Source organism: Leptidea sinapis, chromosome 31, assembly GCF_905404315.1.
Source record: "Leptidea sinapis chromosome 31, ilLepSina1.1, whole genome shotgun sequence".
Classification (NCBI taxonomy): Eukaryota; Metazoa; Arthropoda; class Insecta; order Lepidoptera; family Pieridae; genus Leptidea; species Leptidea sinapis.
In genome coordinates, this window is record NC_066295.1 from 8765411 (window position 1) to 8783957 (window position 18547).

General features: G+C 34.3%; 1 protein-coding gene and 1 non-coding gene across 2 annotated transcripts; one reads left to right on the top strand and one right to left on the bottom strand.

Moving 5' to 3' along the window:
- Positions 1-1818: 1818 nt before the first annotated feature.
- LOC126974110 (G-protein coupled receptor moody-like) lies at positions 1819-18527 on the bottom strand. Its single transcript, XM_050821528.1, has 3 exons — positions 18150-18527; positions 7204-7442; positions 1819-5421 (listed from the first exon to the last, which is right to left on the bottom strand). The coding sequence occupies exons 1-3, from the start codon at positions 18342-18344 to the stop codon at positions 4635-4637; spliced, it is 1221 nt and encodes a 406-aa protein (XP_050677485.1). The 5' UTR covers positions 18345-18527; the 3' UTR covers positions 1819-4634.
- Positions 12270-12343, top strand: Trnas-gga (transfer RNA serine (anticodon GGA)). Its single transcript has one exon. It is a non-coding gene; the product is annotated as a tRNA-Ser (tRNA).
- Positions 18528-18547: the final 20 nt, after the last annotated feature.

Here is an 18547-nt window from a genome sequence, read left to right on the forward strand (position 1 = left end):
AATAAAATTACTTGAAAATAAATTTAAGTCCATAAAAACTCATTTAATACTTAAATAAAACACTCAAATGGTAGAACATTTCAATTTATTAAATAATAATCTTTGGTAAGTACAGTGGCTTGGGTACCGTCAACCATGGACCCAGAGAATTGGTTCTTTGGTTCAACATTTTTGGCATAACTTTAATTAATACTTAAAGTAATACAATTATAAAATATTAATTAAACTAAGAATACAGTGAAAGTCAGCAATGGACGACGCATTCACGTAAATAAGAAAACCAAATGTAGTTATTACGTCTTTTAAAGATTATATTCTGTGAATGGATATCTACAACAATTATTATGACATAGTATTGTGGATCTTTCACATAGTACAAACTTTGGGAAATTGCATACAAATTTAATATCTTAGAATAAGTATTGATCTTCGCTGTTCTCCAACTAGCTACCGCACCACCGAACAACAATAGCTTTTATATTACCACAACTATTAAATGCTTGTGTGCGTGGCATCTTGACACTCAATGGCATCTTTCAAATTTTATAATATACGGTTCGTGCTATTTTACATTGAAATTAATAAAATACAAAATACTTACTGATGTTATGTGATCCCAGTGTCTTTATTATTTCTTGTAGTATTATTTTTACTACGCAACCCCGCATTTTAGTATCAGTTATTAGCAAAGTTTAACAAAACATGTGGCACATAAACATGTGCACGTAAACGTCACACATTATTCGAGACTGGCTCGAGTACGACCATTTGGGCGTAGTAAAAGTTGTCAGACTTTGCCAGTACGCCTGCGGCATCTGGTTTGAGCGTAGCGGAGACCAATCATTAATCTAAAACGTATAATATATACAATCGATATTATTAAATATTACGGCGTAGGACATAACATTATTTACACAATGAGCCAATCTAACCTCTTTGTAAAAATATGATTCAAATAAATTTATACTACATTACAATATGTACAAAGGTTTGGTTATATTCTCACTATACTTAGATACTTATTAATACGAGTATTTACGATAGCCTAACACTTATTCTCACACAAATTACATTCAATTAACAACAATCATATTATTTGCAAGGCTTACAGCGAGTTCAATGATTTTTCTAAGAGACCAAATGCATTTAAATAATTTCACTAGACAATTCTTAGACAAATTGACGGGAACACACTGTATAAAATAAAATTGGTACTCACACCACGTCATGTTTGTGTATTTTATTCTTATTACACTATTAAATCTATCACTATAAAAAACCAATAAGTGTAACTTTAAAAAATATACATATACTAACCGTTGCTGCCCGCTTCGCTTAGCGAATTTTAAAAGGAAGGAACGTTGGAAATAGCCATAAACCATCTAGGATAAATTTGGCATCGAATGGTGCTAGTTTCATGTCGGTACGATCAGTGGTTTAGGCGTGATTGAGCCTGACCCGACAGACGTTGTTCTGTATTTGCTATTCTGAATTTGCCAATAATATTTAAAAAAATTCGTTTTTCGTAAAAAAAGCTCCCTGTTGTTATAATGACATTGTGTCACAGCGGAACTGTCAAACCGTGCATCACTAAAATCTCTCATAGAAAATATGTCCATAAAAAAATATTGAAAATAAAAATAGTTATTGGTTCCCAAATCGAAATAAAAACTATCCTATCTCTTAAGTTGGACCAAACTGCACTCCATGATGTAATCCCCATTATAGTTTAGGAGTCCATTGCGGACAAATAACGTGTCACGTAATTTATATATATATATATATATATATATATATATATAAATTATATATATATATATATATTATAAATTAATTAAGTGAGTCCTTACATCTTTATTTCGATGATGAAAAACAATTTTATAACTCCTATGCTATGTTTTCATTACTATTTATTCTGAGCACTTGGGCTTAGTGGGTAGCTTGAAATGAATACCTTCCAATAAACGTGAGTAGTAGTGCTTGTCTAATAGGAAGTATTCAATTACCTGGGCATCATTTGATGTAATAATGGAAAGATAAATAAGAGGTGATAGAACTAACAGACAATCGGTAATTGAAATATGATAGCATCAAATTATGTAATATTATTGAAGATCAAAATGTGTGTATCATAACACCAGATCTCAAATGACCATCTTAATTCTTTAGTTTAGAAAGTATGGTTGAAAGTGGGTTTAGTAAATTTTACTTAATGGTTAGGGCATTAGTTTCTTGCGCCCATTCTTCTCAGGTCTGAGGCAGTCTCTTTTGAATGGGTGGTAGATTTTGACGTTCAATAAGTGATTATAAATCCTATTTTGAATAAAAATATTTGAATTTGAATTTGAATTAGAGACTTAGTACGTAAGGAATTAAATTTTGACATTAAGTTGTAGTATATATATTTAAATAACGTAAATGTAAATAAGTAAAGTTAAGGACATTTTTTTTATGAAAATAAGGGACGAGACGAGCAGGGCGTTCGATGGTAATTGATACGCCCTGCCCTGCCAGTGCCGCTCATGATTCTTGAAAAACCCCAAAAATTCTGAGCGGCACTATAACTGCGCTCGTCACCTTGAGACATAAGATATTAAGTCTCATTTGCCCAATAATTTCACTAGCTACGGCGCCCTTCAGCCCGAAACACAGTAATGCTTACACATTACTGCTTCACGACATGAAGGAGTTTTAATTTATCATAATCGTGATCATTCATCAATCATCGTTTTTTTTTATAAGGAGAACGAGCATCTGGTTTCATCTGATTCAGTAGGTGATCATCCCTGGCTACACTCCATTGCAACACCAGAAGACCCACATAACCGTCCAGCTTTCTTTTAAAAGAAGATTAGCTATTATATAACAAGTGCTGAACAAAACCCCGTGCCCGCTCATTGTATGAATTGTCATGTATAATGAAATGTTATCGGCAGAATTTTGCAAATCAAATCAAAATCACTTATTCGTATAGTTCACGGATATGAAAAAATAAATGTATTGCTTCACGGACGAGTAAAAAAAGAAGGACTCGGCGCCGTGATATTAACAAGTGAAGCACCGTTATGCTACTGTGTGTGCTGTTACGGGGGATAATAATTACACTATTTTTTCTCCCTTGAATAATCATATATGGCCACAAATACTTGTAAAGTATCGTTTTTACACTTTTTCACAACGCACGACGGCATTTTTAAAATATTTTATTGAGACGCAAACTGATCTGTCACAGACGATGACAACTCTCATAATGGCCGCCTATCGGCCTGTAGTAGTGTAAGTGTGTGCGTGGGGCTGTTGTATTTACACGTTAATCGGCTTGTTTTGGTGCTACACTGTTATGTAAGGTGACACGGAGTCCTTATTTTTTTACTAGTCCGTGGTATTGCTTATATAATATTGGTATTTTTATGTCAAAAAAATATATGTTCCAGATAAGTAACCACCAAAATATTATATACTAAAACCATCTCCGAAACACGATGCATCTTATTGTATAAGTTTCATTCCGAACGCTTCAGTACTTTTAGCAGTATAACCGAACACAAAATACGACTTTCCATTTATTCGTGGGTATATAGACTACAATGGTACTACAAAGAAATTAAATTAATGTTAAAATTATATGCTTTTTAAATATTCAAAAAGTAGTTTAAATTACCATCAATCATTTTATGATGAGATCAGATTCGAAACTTTGTTTTATTCATTTACGGTATGACGTCGTAGTTAAATCTATATATTTTTTATAACATAATTATATATCAAACACTAGTTGCCCGAGATATCAAAATAAATGCTGTAAGTGCCTTTTTTAAAGGCCACTAACAAAAAAAGAGCCCACATTTTCTTACTTATTGTATAAACACAAATTTTCTTATTTTTTATGGGTTGGGATACAAGTATCCCAACCCATATTTATGAACATTATTACAACGATATTTTATGAAGCCGCAGGCAGCGAGTGTTTGACGTATTTTATATACATACTTAAAATAGTTTTTCTGTAACAATGAATGTTACATATTTACTAATTATTATTGCATACTATACACGTGATTCCATCACCTCCAAAATATTTAAAACAATACATACATTCAATTTAGGACTCTATTAAATATATTAAAGTTATTTTAATTACCACGTATAGGATAAATATCAATCTATCACAAGATATACCTAATTATATTATTCGTATACAACTACAGACATACAAAATTATTTGTTATTTTGACAACTTATTAACAAATGTTAGTAAAATAATATTTCAATGTCATATCAACAAATAAATGCAAAGTATATATTATACTTGTCATTGGCTCTTCAACACCCTTTATATCTACCTTTAATGTTACAAAATAGATATTTATGTAAACGTGTTTCTAGAGTATGCATATTAAATAATAATTTAAAATTATCCTAAATATTCTAGTAATATCAATATTATTCATGTCGATGGCACATGAAAAACACAATTGTTTTATTACTTGATCGCACAGCGACGTTCCGTTTATTGTAAAATAGTTAATTTGCAAATCCTGTTACCGCACGTAATGAAATTCCAATTCCTATATTTCCAATTAACGCACCTATCCTAAATGGAATAATTTTGCATACTTAACGGAAATAAATATTTATTTCCGTCGAGATTTAAAAAGATGCATATATGCTTTCCTAGTTTCTTTTGACATAGCTACATATATAACTGGATTGATACATGATGATAAATATAATAAAAGATATGAAGCAATATTCAATGCAGGTAAGGGTGTTATTTCTCTAGCCATCTTCGTTATTGTAATTGGTAAATGACACATACAAAAAGATATTATAATGGCGATGATCATAGTTCCGAGCCTTTTATCCTTTCGTGTTGGTAGTGATAATTTCAGGAGTGCCATAGATTTCCTCAACGCTGTTCTTCTGAGGCGTGAAGGTTGATGTTTGATTGCCTGGTTCACTGTCAATTTATCTTCCTTAGTTTGAATTTGGAATGTTGTATTTTTGTTTCTGCTAAAGTCATCATCGTCATATTGAGAATCAATATTATCTCTGCTACTTTCCCGCCCAGAAACTTTAACGGACGATAAACCATCCGAAGAATCAACGGATGAAATACTAGCTATTGCATTATGAATACCAGTTTTCTTTGAATTGCCAGAATTTTTTGTAGTTTTCCTCACGATGAAAAAGATTCTGGTGTAACATACGAGTATTGAGATGCTGGGAAGTAGAAAGGCAGTCATAAAGAGTATTTTTTTAGGCGAGCGTCCGTTTTTATCTAGTATTATAGAACAGGAACCAATATCTACGTCCAAACCAAAGCGACCCCATTTGTCGAACCAGGTCGCTATTAATACTCCGAAAGACGCCAACCAAATTGCTGCAAGCATCAACGTTATGTTTCCTTGTTTGTACATCCTGCAAAAATATTGCTGCGTTATATAATTAATTATTAAATATTAATAGACATAATTTTAGTCTATATTTTTAAACCAAAACTATTGCAAATCAGTCTATCACAAAAGAAATAAATTATTCGACGGGACAAACAATTTGGTAAAGATAACAATTTGAATATTACTTTGATACAGAGAAAACAAACCTCTAACAATAGAGTGCATACAAATTTTCATAAACCTCACATAAAATGTGAGCCTATTATAAACGTGGTGAATGTGATTTCTTTGTAATTTATACCAAATCCAGCTATAATAATTTATTCATAATATCCGGACGACCGAGCCTTGCTCGGATTTTTAAGAATGTACAAAACTTGAACAAAAAAAAACTAATAGGACTTCTGGATTCGAACCGGGGTCTTCTGCTTTCCGGATCACCCAATGTCCCATCTGAGCTATAATAGTCTTGTATATAGTGGCGAAATTTACCTTTGTATTCTAATGTTATTGTATCTGTTTCTGATTCAAACATGGATAAAACCATTTTTTTTAAATTGAAACCTAGCTAGATCGATTTATCACCCCCGAAATCCCCTGCATACTTAATTTTATGAAAATCGTTGGAGCCGTTTCCGAGATTCAGATTATATATATATACAAGAATTGCTCGTTTAAAGATATAAGATATACTATTTTTAAATTTCTAAGATTAGATAATTGTTTCTGTTAAAATTGGGCAAAATTCGTTTAATAATTGTGATGGTTGTGTAGGTCTACAAAAAAACTCACAAAAAAGCACTTTATAGTAATATATAAAACAATAATTTCAATTACAGTTGTAGATAGCTGTAACGACCATCAATAATTGGAAGAAAACGACATAATTAAAGGACGTGATGTAAGCGCGTTAGATGTACTGTAGATAATATTAGTTATTTATGCGACTGTTGTGTAATAAGGTTAGGTATCAAAACACGAATGTAGGTTTATCACTTTTTTCAATTCAATACCTAAGTATCAATAGTTGCATACAAGACTTTATCTAGACCTTAATATGTAATATGAATCCTCTAAAAAAGATTCTGAAACAGTTAGCTTACTGCTAACATTTAAAAAGCCAGTCCTAGTACGCATAATATCACCCAAAGGAGTGTTATTATGAAAACGGATGATATAATGTTGTACTGCATTTCATTCCAACACTCGTTTGGATGATGTAATGGTTATTAGGACATTGGGTGTTTTAATGTTGGTAATAAGCTAACTGTTTAAGAATCTTTAATAGAGGATTTAATGCATGGGTGTAAATAAAATATTGTCCACCTTTACTTACGGCCGTTCCCAATATTCAGTCTATCTCTTACTTGAGATAAAAATCGTAAATATCAATGGCTTTTCCGTCCGTACACGCTTTCTGTCAATGGGACGACGTATAGCCTACCAGCGATATAAAGTTTGTATGGAAATTGCAATTCACGCGTCCCAATATAAGGCGATAAGAATGACTTATCGGGTATATTGGGACAGCTTCAGATTATTGACAGCTAATTACTGACAGTAGAAGGTAGTAATTTATCTGTAGATAGTAAATTGGGAACGGCCTTTAGAAGCTTTGGCAGTTTATTTTAATGCAATATAGAAAATTTAATGTTAACCTATCCATAACTGTCACAATGGCTCCTATTGTTTATCTTCGATCGATCTTGTATATGTCCATTTCTACTTTGCTGCCATCGATACGAGTAATATATTCGACTTAAAAAACTGCATAAAGCTAGTAACTACTATTCATCAAACTTACCTCGGATAAAGCCTTGGGTGTGCGATGATCACATATCTGTTCATAGTGATAGCCATAACAGTGAAGAGTGAGGTTGCCACGAGAGCGTACCTCATCAGAGGAAACAGCCTGCAGAGGAATCGCCCGTGGACCCAAGAACGATGGATAAACGTAGACGCAGAGAGGGGCAGGTTGAAGCAGCAAAGAAGAAGATCGGAGAAGGATAAGCTTATAATGAATATCGCTGTTGCGTTGCGTATCTGAAATAGCACGGCAATTATTAGAATAATTTTAATCCTAGATAAACAGGTTTTACAATAAAATTCTTGAGATAAATGTAAATATAACAGAAAATGTCATTCAACTTGATCCTTTTTTGGGGAAAAATTTCCGCAAATTTGTGATGAATAATAATAATAAGAATAAATTTTTTATTTTGACCAAAAAAGGATCATTATGTGTTAAAGTAACTTAAAACCTACTGTTAGTACAAGATATCTTAAAATCTAAACCTTCCTAACCTAGGACAGGATCGACTTGTCAGCACGTGTAGCATACAGCAGTTGTTCAGGTACTGACAATTGAACCTGTGCGAAAATGCCCTCAGAACACCATCGGGGCTAGCCCAGACCCTACGCAACAGGGTCGTACACCGCTTACACCTAGTCGCTTTGGAGGATCAATAAGGCTGCGAGTAACGATGATAAATCAAAATGATTGAAGTTGTGATCACAAAAGCGTCACCGCGCTTTTTCTATGACAGCCATCGTAACATCCTCAAAACGCCACGCATAGAAAATATACTTAGTTAAATGTGGGAGGCTCCTTTGCACAGGATGCCGGCTAGATTATGGATGGTAACCACAACGGCGCCTATTTCTACCTTGAGGCAGTAACGTGTAAACATTATTGTGTTTCGGTCTGAAGGGCGCCGTAGCTAGTGAAATTACTGGGCAAATATAATGGCAGGGTGTATCAATTACCATCAGCTGAACGTCCTGCTCGTCTCGTCCCTTATTTTCATAAAAAAAATGCATGTATATGTTATTACAAATAATAAATTTGCCTTTATTTTTTCGGATTACTTATAATTTTTAAGTAACATTTTACCTAGTACTTTGATTCTTTCAATTGTGGTGTAAAATCTTTCTGCTGTTGTTAATATTTTGTTAATAGTAATGTCTTCGATGTTTGCTCTTTGACATTGAGAGTTATCAATACAAGTATGTAATAATATAATAACATCTAATTAAAACTATCGCAGACATATTGATTTAGACTTTGTGTTGAGTCTTTGACTTAATATTGTCTTAATAATCAATTTTACATTTCATAATATTTGATAATGTTGTGTTCTCACCGACGCTGAGAGTTTGTAAATTTCGAAAGTTCTGTTTACGAGAGATGTATAAGTGACATTGAAAGGAGAGTAAAAAAGAAAGTATTTATGCTGAGTCAAAAAGTCTTATCTGGTTTTCATCTCTGCGATGTGCAGATATAGAATGAATGAATAATAAATGCGGTAGAAAGGAGACCTAAAGAGTAAGGAGTTAATATAAGAAACAGTGAAATTTCACACAGAGTTAAAGAGGACATAGCTAACAGTTGTTGAGAAGGACATGGTAAAGTAATTTACTTTAAAGTCATAAAAATCATGGATTTACTCAAATTTTCTCAAAAAAACGTTGTTTGATGTCGATTAAAGCTAGTGCTTTAATCGAGCGCCATTTTTCCCGAAGCTAAGGTAGTTTAGCTTCGGGAAAAATGGCGCTCTGAGAAAAAAGATTATACAGAAACAGACTATAGGCTAATTAATATACAAAAGGTGGATGATAGTATATTGGCTGCACTAATTTATAGGGCATATATATATATGATACACGTGTCTAAAAGGCCCGCAGCTCTCCTGGTTTTGAAAGAGGGAGAGGGTATGGGGTCTTACAATTCCATATAAAAATATTTATAACAGAAAGTAATGTGCAAACAGTACTGTTTTCGCTTTGAACGGGCGCCGTAGCTTATATAGCGGACGAGTGTAATTGCGATCCCACTAAGATTTTAGGTTCAATCAATAACGGGTTAACGGTAACGGGTAATTGTAACTTAAACAGAGCTTATCTCTTACCTACAGGTAAACGTATTGTGTTACTTTATCTCATAAAAAAAGGACGTTCTACACATATAGATAAATAACATCATATAAAAACAAAGCCAAAATATGGAACATGCCACAAACTACACCATTATAAGATATGACTACTATATCTATACATTGCCGCATTAACTCTAGTTCTTTTAAACATTCTTAGTGAATAAGCAGCAATATAAAACATTTATTCAGTTCAGATTACGTATTTTGAATTTAGAATCCGATTCGGACAGTGACAGTTGACACACGACTAATGGCCGTTCCCAATATACTAACTACAGATAGAGATAAATTACTACCTTCTACTGTCAGTAATTAGCTGTCAATAATCTGAAGCTGTCTCAATATACCCGATAAGTCATTCTTATCGCCTTATATTGGGACGCGTGAATTGCAATTTCCATACAAACTTCTATCGCTGGTAAGCTATAAGTCCTCCCATTGACAGACAGAGTGTTAGGATAAGGTGAGTTATCGTCAAACAGGAACAGAAAAGTCAACGATAGTTACGATTTTTGTCTCAAGTAGGCCACAACCGGAGATAGACTGAATATTGGGAACGGCCGTAAGGAGAAAAGTGTGCTTACAATGTCTTTAAGCACATGATATGTCCTTATATGTGAAAATTAATTCATCTAACAAGAATGCAAAATAAACCGAGTCAGTTAGATACCTTGACATGATCAAACATGACAGTAAATATAGCCCAGGCTTATAAAGAACCTTTCGTGAAATCATAATATTTTATTATCAGATAAGATAGTGAAATTATACCTCCTGCTCCTTGTGTTATGAGCTGAATACTTAATGGCAATGATTCTGTAAGAGATACATACAAACATACATACACATCAACCACGCTTGTATTATTGACAGAGGGGTATTCATATGTGTCAACAATTTGATATATTTTTAAAGTGATAAACCTCACTTCTAGGATTATGGATTAATACACAAATAAAGTTTGAAAACAATATTTTATGAACTATGCGGGACTCGAACCCACGACCTTTCGCGTTCAGTTCGAGTGCTCTTCCAACTGAGCTAACCGTTCGAGTGACGTACCGTCATTCAATCATGTATGCTTTGTTCAACTCTCAGGTTGTGGCTTCATCTACAGGATCTACTTTACAGTTAATAAAAAGGCATAAAAGGCATTTATTATTTAGAAACCACATGAACATATTCCAAATATATATTGTATGTTGTAAAAACTATTAGATAAAACCACTTCCGCACCGTTCTACAAAACATAACAAACACAATACTATCTTATCTAATAATATTATTAATGTAAATGAGAATTTGTTTGTTTGTCTGTTACGCTTTCACTTTTAACTATATGGCAATAATTGCATTGGATAGTTTCTCTGTCGATATATAGTTTCCAATGAAGTATGATACGAATTTAACGCGGACAAAGTCGCGGGTAGAAGCAAGTACTTTGTAGTCAACAGTTTCTTTGGAACAGCTGCGAATAATAATGTGTTCGTTCATATTCAACATAAATTCAGCTTTATTCCTAACGTCTCAAATTTTTCTTTATGGAAAAGGATGACAAACGAGCGTACGGGTCATCTGGTGTTAAGTGATCACCGCCGCCTACACTCTCTTGCAACTCCAGAGAAATTACAGGAGCGTTGCCGGCCTTTAAGGAAGGTAAACGCGCTTATTTTGACCTTCAAATGACAAACCCATGACTTATCTTACCAGTGGGAGGCTCCTTTGCACAGGAAGCCGACTAGATTATGGGTACCACAACGGCGCCTATTTCTGCCGTGAAGGAGTAATGTAATGAAAAACATTACTGTGTTCCGGTCTCAAGGGCGCCGTAGCTAGTGAGATTACTGGGAAAAGGAGACTTAACTTCTTATGTCTCAAGGTGACGAGCGCAATTGTAGTACCGCTCAGAATTATTGGGTTTTTCAAGAATCCTGAGCGGCACTACATTGTATTGGGTTGGGCGTATCAATTACCATCAGATGAACGTCCTGCTCGTCTCGTCCCTTATTTTCATAAAAAAAAATTCGTCCCGGAAACACCGCACAAAGAAGCTCATTCACACACACACACCTTCTCACAGATTTTTGGAAGAAAGCTCCTTGAAAATCGCACTGTGGAGGACCGCCACACATCCAGATGGTGGGGAAGATATCCTAATTTGTGGCGTGTCGTGCGAAGGTGGAATTAATAATTGCATGGCATGTTCCTAATTGACAATTAAATAATGTTTACAATAGAAAATCTTCTAATTTGTTAATTTAAAGTAGTAATCATTAGCTTCAATTTAATTTAAAAGTATTATTTTTTAATGATATTATTTCAATATGTCTGATCATTAGCAAATCGAGTTATTTAATATTATTTTGTTTTGTATTGGGTACATATGTTTGATATACACACAAGTAACTCAAAAACATCCTATTGCCGTAGAGAAAAAAAGAAACATTAAATTTGTCGAGTCAAATTTGTCCAACAAGAGCAAAGGGAAAAATCCGATTATGTCATTAGTTAATTTGTTATGTTTTTAAAGTGATAACCCTCACTTCTAGGATTAATACACAAATAAAATTTGAAAAACAACAAATTTTTATGAACGATGCGGGACTCGAACCCACGACCTCCGGCGTTCCGTGCCGGTGCTCTAACCAACTGAGCTAAACGTTCGAGTACCGCCTCGTTTTAAAATCTTGTATGCTTTGTTCAACTCTCAAGTTGTGACACGACCTCCAGCGTTCCGTGCCGGTGTTCAACTGAAAAGTAAAGTAAATATATATAACAAATTGTTTAGATTTACAAGAGCGACATCTCATGTCAATTTTCTAATATGCAAATATTGGGGTTGAGCAGGTTATCAACTGTAAAGTAGATCCTGTAGATGAAGTCACAACCTGAGAGTTGAACAAAGCATACAAGATTTTATAGCGAGACGTCACTCGAACGGTTAGCTCAGTTGGTCAAAGCACCGGCTCGGAACGCCGGAGGTCGTGGGTTCGAGTCCCGCATCGTTCATAAAATTTTGTTGTTTTTCAAATTTTATTTGTGTATATCATTAGTCGTATAAATATTGGGATGGGAAACCTGACTGATTGATTGAGAGTGAAAAATATTTAAAGCAAAGTGTACATAGAAGGTTCCACTACTTTTTTTTATGTTTTTTGGTGCTTTTATTTCTTAAGCACAATACGCATTCCTGACTCGTACTTGTACATTTTTTTTGTATCGAATTACAATTAACCAGCATTTAAAAAACAAAAAGTATTTTGTCTCTTTAGGGATAACCTGCAAGTTGTTGAAATTAATTAGCTTTTTTAAGCAATTCGTTATTTTTAAATTGATATCTCTCATTTCTGGGATTGATTAAATTACTCGCACGGAACCCGAGAGGTTTCGAGTTCGAGTCCCGTATCGTTCATAGATTTTGGTTACAAATTTAATTTAGCTTTTTATCTAGATATCAAACCCAAACAATTATCTTTATAAATTGTTAGTATCTTAATGCAAAAATAATAATAATGAATATATATATTTCTTGTGTGCGTGTGTATGTCACTGAACTCCTCTTAGACGGCTGGACCGATTTTGATGAAACTTTCTGTGTGTCTTCAGGTGGATTCGAGGATGGTTTAGATTCACAATTGAACTACCTCCTAAACGGCTGGACTGAATTTGATGATTTTTTTGTTTGTTTCAGTGAATTTGTGATTGGTTTAGATTCTCAATTCCGTCCATGTTATATAATTCTCCTTTTTCAAATTTCAGACGTGTGTACAGGACAACGTCTGTCGGGTTCACTAGTATTCCTATAAAAACTAAAAATTATCATAAGTATGAAATTGGTATAAAGCATCTAGAGTAACATAAAAACTGCACGTGGTTTGTGAAGTCATCTTCTCTCTCCTCGTCGAGTTAGTAAGTCTTTTGTGGGGCGATGTATATGCTTCTACAACGATACGATAGATAGATCTTACGATATTCAAAAGAATTGTTAAAAAACGTTTGTGTGGTAAATTTTACTATAACATAAATAACTTTCTTAATGATACCACAGATTGGGGTTGGAGTGACCGCTCTCAGGCTTTTAAATAATAAGTTTAATTGTACAATATTTCTTTGTAAACATATTTTATGATGGAAAAAAAGCCCGGTGAGTTTGCTGCGCCCGTTCTTTACAGGTCTCAGGCATTCTTTTTAAAAATGGGTGGTCGTTTTTGACTTTCAATAAGTGATGTCACATCCTATTGTATCCATACTACATGTTTATTTATTTATAATCGCTTATAAAATGTTCACAGAATACCTTTATTGATTTATGGTGTATGTGGGTGATGCAGCTACTGTACTCAATAACATTTGTAATTATTCACATTTACTTTTTTGACTTCCTCGTGTAAGACATTGACTATTTGACGTTTGAGTATGTTTGTTGCATTATTTTATATTTTACATATTATATTGTAATTGAAATGATCTGTAAATCTTGATATAAAAGAGTGGCAATGAGTTTCTTGCTACTTCTTCTCATTAGCTCAACCCTTTACGAAGTAGCGGTAGATTGAATAAGAAAAATATTGTTTTTTGACATTCATAAGTGTCATTTCCGTGACCTACGTGAATAAACTGATTTTGATTTGATTTGATTTGATTGATATTTTGAATAGTTTTAGTGATGTCAAAAGTAATATGTTTTTGATGTAAAAGGAATTTAACAAGTAAAACTTCCAGCAGAATTCCTAACAACCGTTCCATTCAATAATAATTATATTTTATCACATGTCCTAGTCATCAGCTGTGAAAACCTTCCGCGTCATTCTATGAAATATTCTTCGAAGATGACGTAAAGTAACGCAGGTGCTAGGAAAACACTCGTTCATATTATAATAATATTATGTATTATGATTGTTGGTCCGAAGGTTAGAATGAAAAACAATATTACGACCGCAAATAATAAGAAGAATATTGTCCATTGTTATAGAAATGTGTGAACTGTTTCTATTTAAGAAGTTTCAAATTTAGTCAAATTAAAATCATCATCATAAAATCATTACTGTTTTTTAATGAGAAAAACTGAGAATACAGAGCAAACCAGAAAGAATGTTCAATTACGTTTAATTCTTTAAACCAGGTTTCGTAGAAAAAATATAACCGGTTACGAAATAGCGTAGCAGTAACTGGAGTAGCCGTAGTCTGGGGGTAGCCGGCTACGGCATTCTCACGCGCCATTCCCCGCAACATCACGCGCTACCCGCTGACTTAGTACCCCGCCCCGCCACCGTCTGTTACCCCATGGGACGGTCGCGCACGAAGTTGTCGGCAACTACAGCGCTCAATGACATTACCGCGCGTCCGCCATTAACAATTTAACGAACTCCGCCGCTTCTGACTCTCACTTGTATTTTTTGCTTTCTAATCCGATTCTTCAGCATTAGATCGCCGTTCATAAAGACGGTAACAAAATAAGACGATACACACCGTATATTGTTAATTAAGTAGTATAAGTCAAAGATTTCTGACAAAATAATATTTATGGTTCAAACTATCATGTATAATTGCAGAAGTTGACGAGGATATGGCTGGACAGGAATATCACCAAAGCAACTAAAGTCCATTTAGTGAGATTTCAAGACATTTTTCCCATACTACTATATGGTGGCGAAACATGGACAATCAAAGAACGAGAGATACAAAGGATTGACGCTCTAGAAATGTGGTGTTGGAGACGAATGTTACGAATATCTTGAACACAACGCCGCACAGATGTCTCGATACTTGAAGAACGGTGAAAGAAAAGTTTTCATCTATAGTCGGAGCGCGTATCCTCAGATACTTCGGACATGTCACGCGACGCGGAGAGCTTGCCATAAAGAGACTTGTTGTTCAGGGAAGGGTCAACGGCAGTAGGTCAAGAGGACGCTACTCTATGCGCTGGATAGACCAGATCAAAGCCCTCACCAACACTTCCCTCAACATATGTGCCAGAGAAGCAACAGCCAGGGATAACTGGCGTAAAATCGTTCGTCGTTCGACGTGACATAGACTGCTCAGTCATGAGTAATCCGTCGAAGAAGATTATGTATTAAACAGAGCGTACTAACATTATTAACAAACTATTCCTTTTTTCTTGCGTAATTGCTATGAAAGCATAAATATATTTTCAGATATATTTGACTCTTTAAAATACATGGCACGGTTTCAAATTAAAAATCACACTTCGCTAATAGTTATGCTAGTCTGAATGACTACATTTATTCTCTACAAATGTTTGGATATAGCAACAATAATTGCTAGTCTTACTTGGGCCTCGGCAGGGTTAAAGGGAAAGAGCATTGCAGCCAATTTAACGCTTCCTAAACTCCTTGATCAAAGACGGGACAAGATACGAGATGCCTTGAGTGGACATTGATAAAGTGTCTATTCGTTTCAAAGATAAAAGTGCGTAAATTCTCCTCATCTTACAATGTTTTAGTAAATAGCTTAGGTAGTACGCTATCTAGTTGGAGCGCAGCGGTTACCAATCTTTAATCTAAGCAATAAACTTTAAAAAAAATATCTGCCCGATTCAGTCATAGACACGCTTTTTTCAGAGGTAGTCTGGTTACACCCGGTATATTAAGACTAGTATTTCCAAACTTTTTTTTTAATGAAAATAAGGAACGAGGCGAGCAGGACGTTCAGCGGATGGTAATTGATACGCCCTGCCCATAACAATGAAGTGCCGCTCAGTATTCTTGAAAAACTCAAAAATTCTGAGCGGCACCACATTTGCTCTCGTCACCTTGAGACATAAGATGTTAAGTCTCATTTTCCCAGTAATTCACTAGCTACGGCGCCCTTCAGACCCAAACACAGTAATGTTTATACATTACTACTTCACAGCAGAAATAGGCGAAGCTGTGGAATCCATAATCTAGCCGTCTTCCTGCGCAAAGGAGCCTCCCACTGGTATAAACTATCTTGGTGTTTCAAAAAGTTGCCGTTACTTAATTGGTCTAAATGTCTAATACTTAGAATTTATTTTTAACTAGGAATAAGTTTAATATACACGAAAATCTTACAAAACACGCATACATTGTTATAAAGTAAACTACAAACAGGAAAGATTAAATACAATATCCGCGTCAGACCAATGTTATTACTAGCCAAATACTCCGCGAATATATACGTGATTGAAACATATTATTAATTCGTTTAGAAAAAGTAAGTTTAATGAAGAGGGTTTTTTTTTATGAAAATAAAGGACGAGACAGAGAGCAGGACGTTCAGCTGATGGTAATTGATACGCCCTACCCATAAAAATGAAGTGCCGCTCAGTATTCTTGAAAAACTCAAAAATTCTGAGCGGCACCACATTTGCTCTCGTCACCTTGAGACATAAGATGTTAAGTCTCATTTTCCCAGTAATTTCACTAGCTAGGGCGCCCTTCAGACCGAAACACAGTAATGCTAGCACATTACTGCTTCACGGCAGAAATAGGCGCCGTTGTGGAAAAAAAATGGTGTTTTAAATTGCTAATCCAATATATGAGTGTGTGAACGTGTTTAAGTAATAAAGAATTAATTGTATAAATATAAATTATCGTATATTGGATGCATCAATCTTAAGACCTTAAACTCATTGTTTATGCCAAAAGAATTAAGTCAATTGAAAAGAATATTCTTTATCATATATTTGTACCTATTTCTGAGTAAATATTATAATGTATGAGGAATCTATTCCAACAGGACGAGCATATTATCGCAAATGTTACGTAGGCGTCATTATGTAAATCCCGTGCAGGAATTAAAAAATATCGACACTGTAATAAATTATGATCACAGTAATAATAATTTAATAGATTGATGCAATTTTGTAATGATGTTAAATTAATTAATTACAAAATATACATGATTCGATAGTACTTACAGATGATCAAATAATTACACTATCAAATAATTTGTTAAAGATCGTTGTATATAGCGCTGACGTCTGCTAACGTCATGACTTTCCGACACAACGTGACGCCGTTCAGTTGTAGATACCTTAAGATAGATACAATAGCTTTATAACAATACGATATTCCATTTGTTTTTCGCTGTTATACGTATTTATACACACAGCGTAACATTATCTTTTTTTTTAATGAAAATAAGGGACGACACGAGCAGGACATTCAGCTGATGGTAATTGATAAGTACTGCACATTAAAATGCAGTGCCCGTCAGGATTCTTGAACAACCCAAACATTCTGAGCACTGCATTTGCGCTCGTCACATTGAGACAACATGTTAAGTCTCATTTGTCCTGTAATTTCACAGGCTACTTCGCCCTTCAGACTGAAACACAGTAATGTTTACTGCTAAGAAAAAGGCACCGTCGTGGTACCCATATTCTAGCTGGCATCCTGTGCAAAGGAGCCTCCCACTGGTAGATAGTAGATACTTAAGGTCGGTATGCTATAATATATATTTAATTTAAGATAATAAATAGTTCTGTGAAGATATCACAGTCGTAAAATTACGATAGCAATGCTTTGTGCAAACTTCAGCCTTCAATACATCAACATACTTATATTTTCACAAAATTTTGACTGTACATTGTATCTGCTGACCTGTTATTACAATTATTGTTAAACTATATTTAAGGGACCTACACACATGATGAACACGTAAAGACAAAATATTAAGAGCATAATTAATCCGAAAAACTCAATTTCCTTGAACTATACTTTAATATTTATGTTACCATATCCTAACAAGTAAATCATTCGTAAGCAATTGATAACTTTATTAAGAGGTGATTAAATGTTATTTTAATTTATAATAGAATCAAAAATCTTACCTTTTCATAGCGCGCCAATGCGATGATGGTGATGAGATTCCCGGGTATTCCAACCAACATGAACAAAATGCAACACGCAAATGCAAACCCCAGCAATCCGTCTGGATAGTCCTTAAACAGCTGCAGCGCACCCAAATCTGTCTCGAACGGATTTTCTGCACTCAAATTAACATAAGCATGATCACTTTGTGCCATTTTGTTTCACTTCACACGTCATTCATCCACAGTAATTCCATTACAAATGAGTTTTGTAAACATAAATGCAGTGATTCTTTCCTAGAATGTTTCCTTTAATGACTCAGATTTTTGATTACTAGTTGGAGCTGTTATAACCACTGTTACAAAAGTTATTGCTACATATTAAAATTACTTACAGTTCTATTAATCGTAATTTAAAT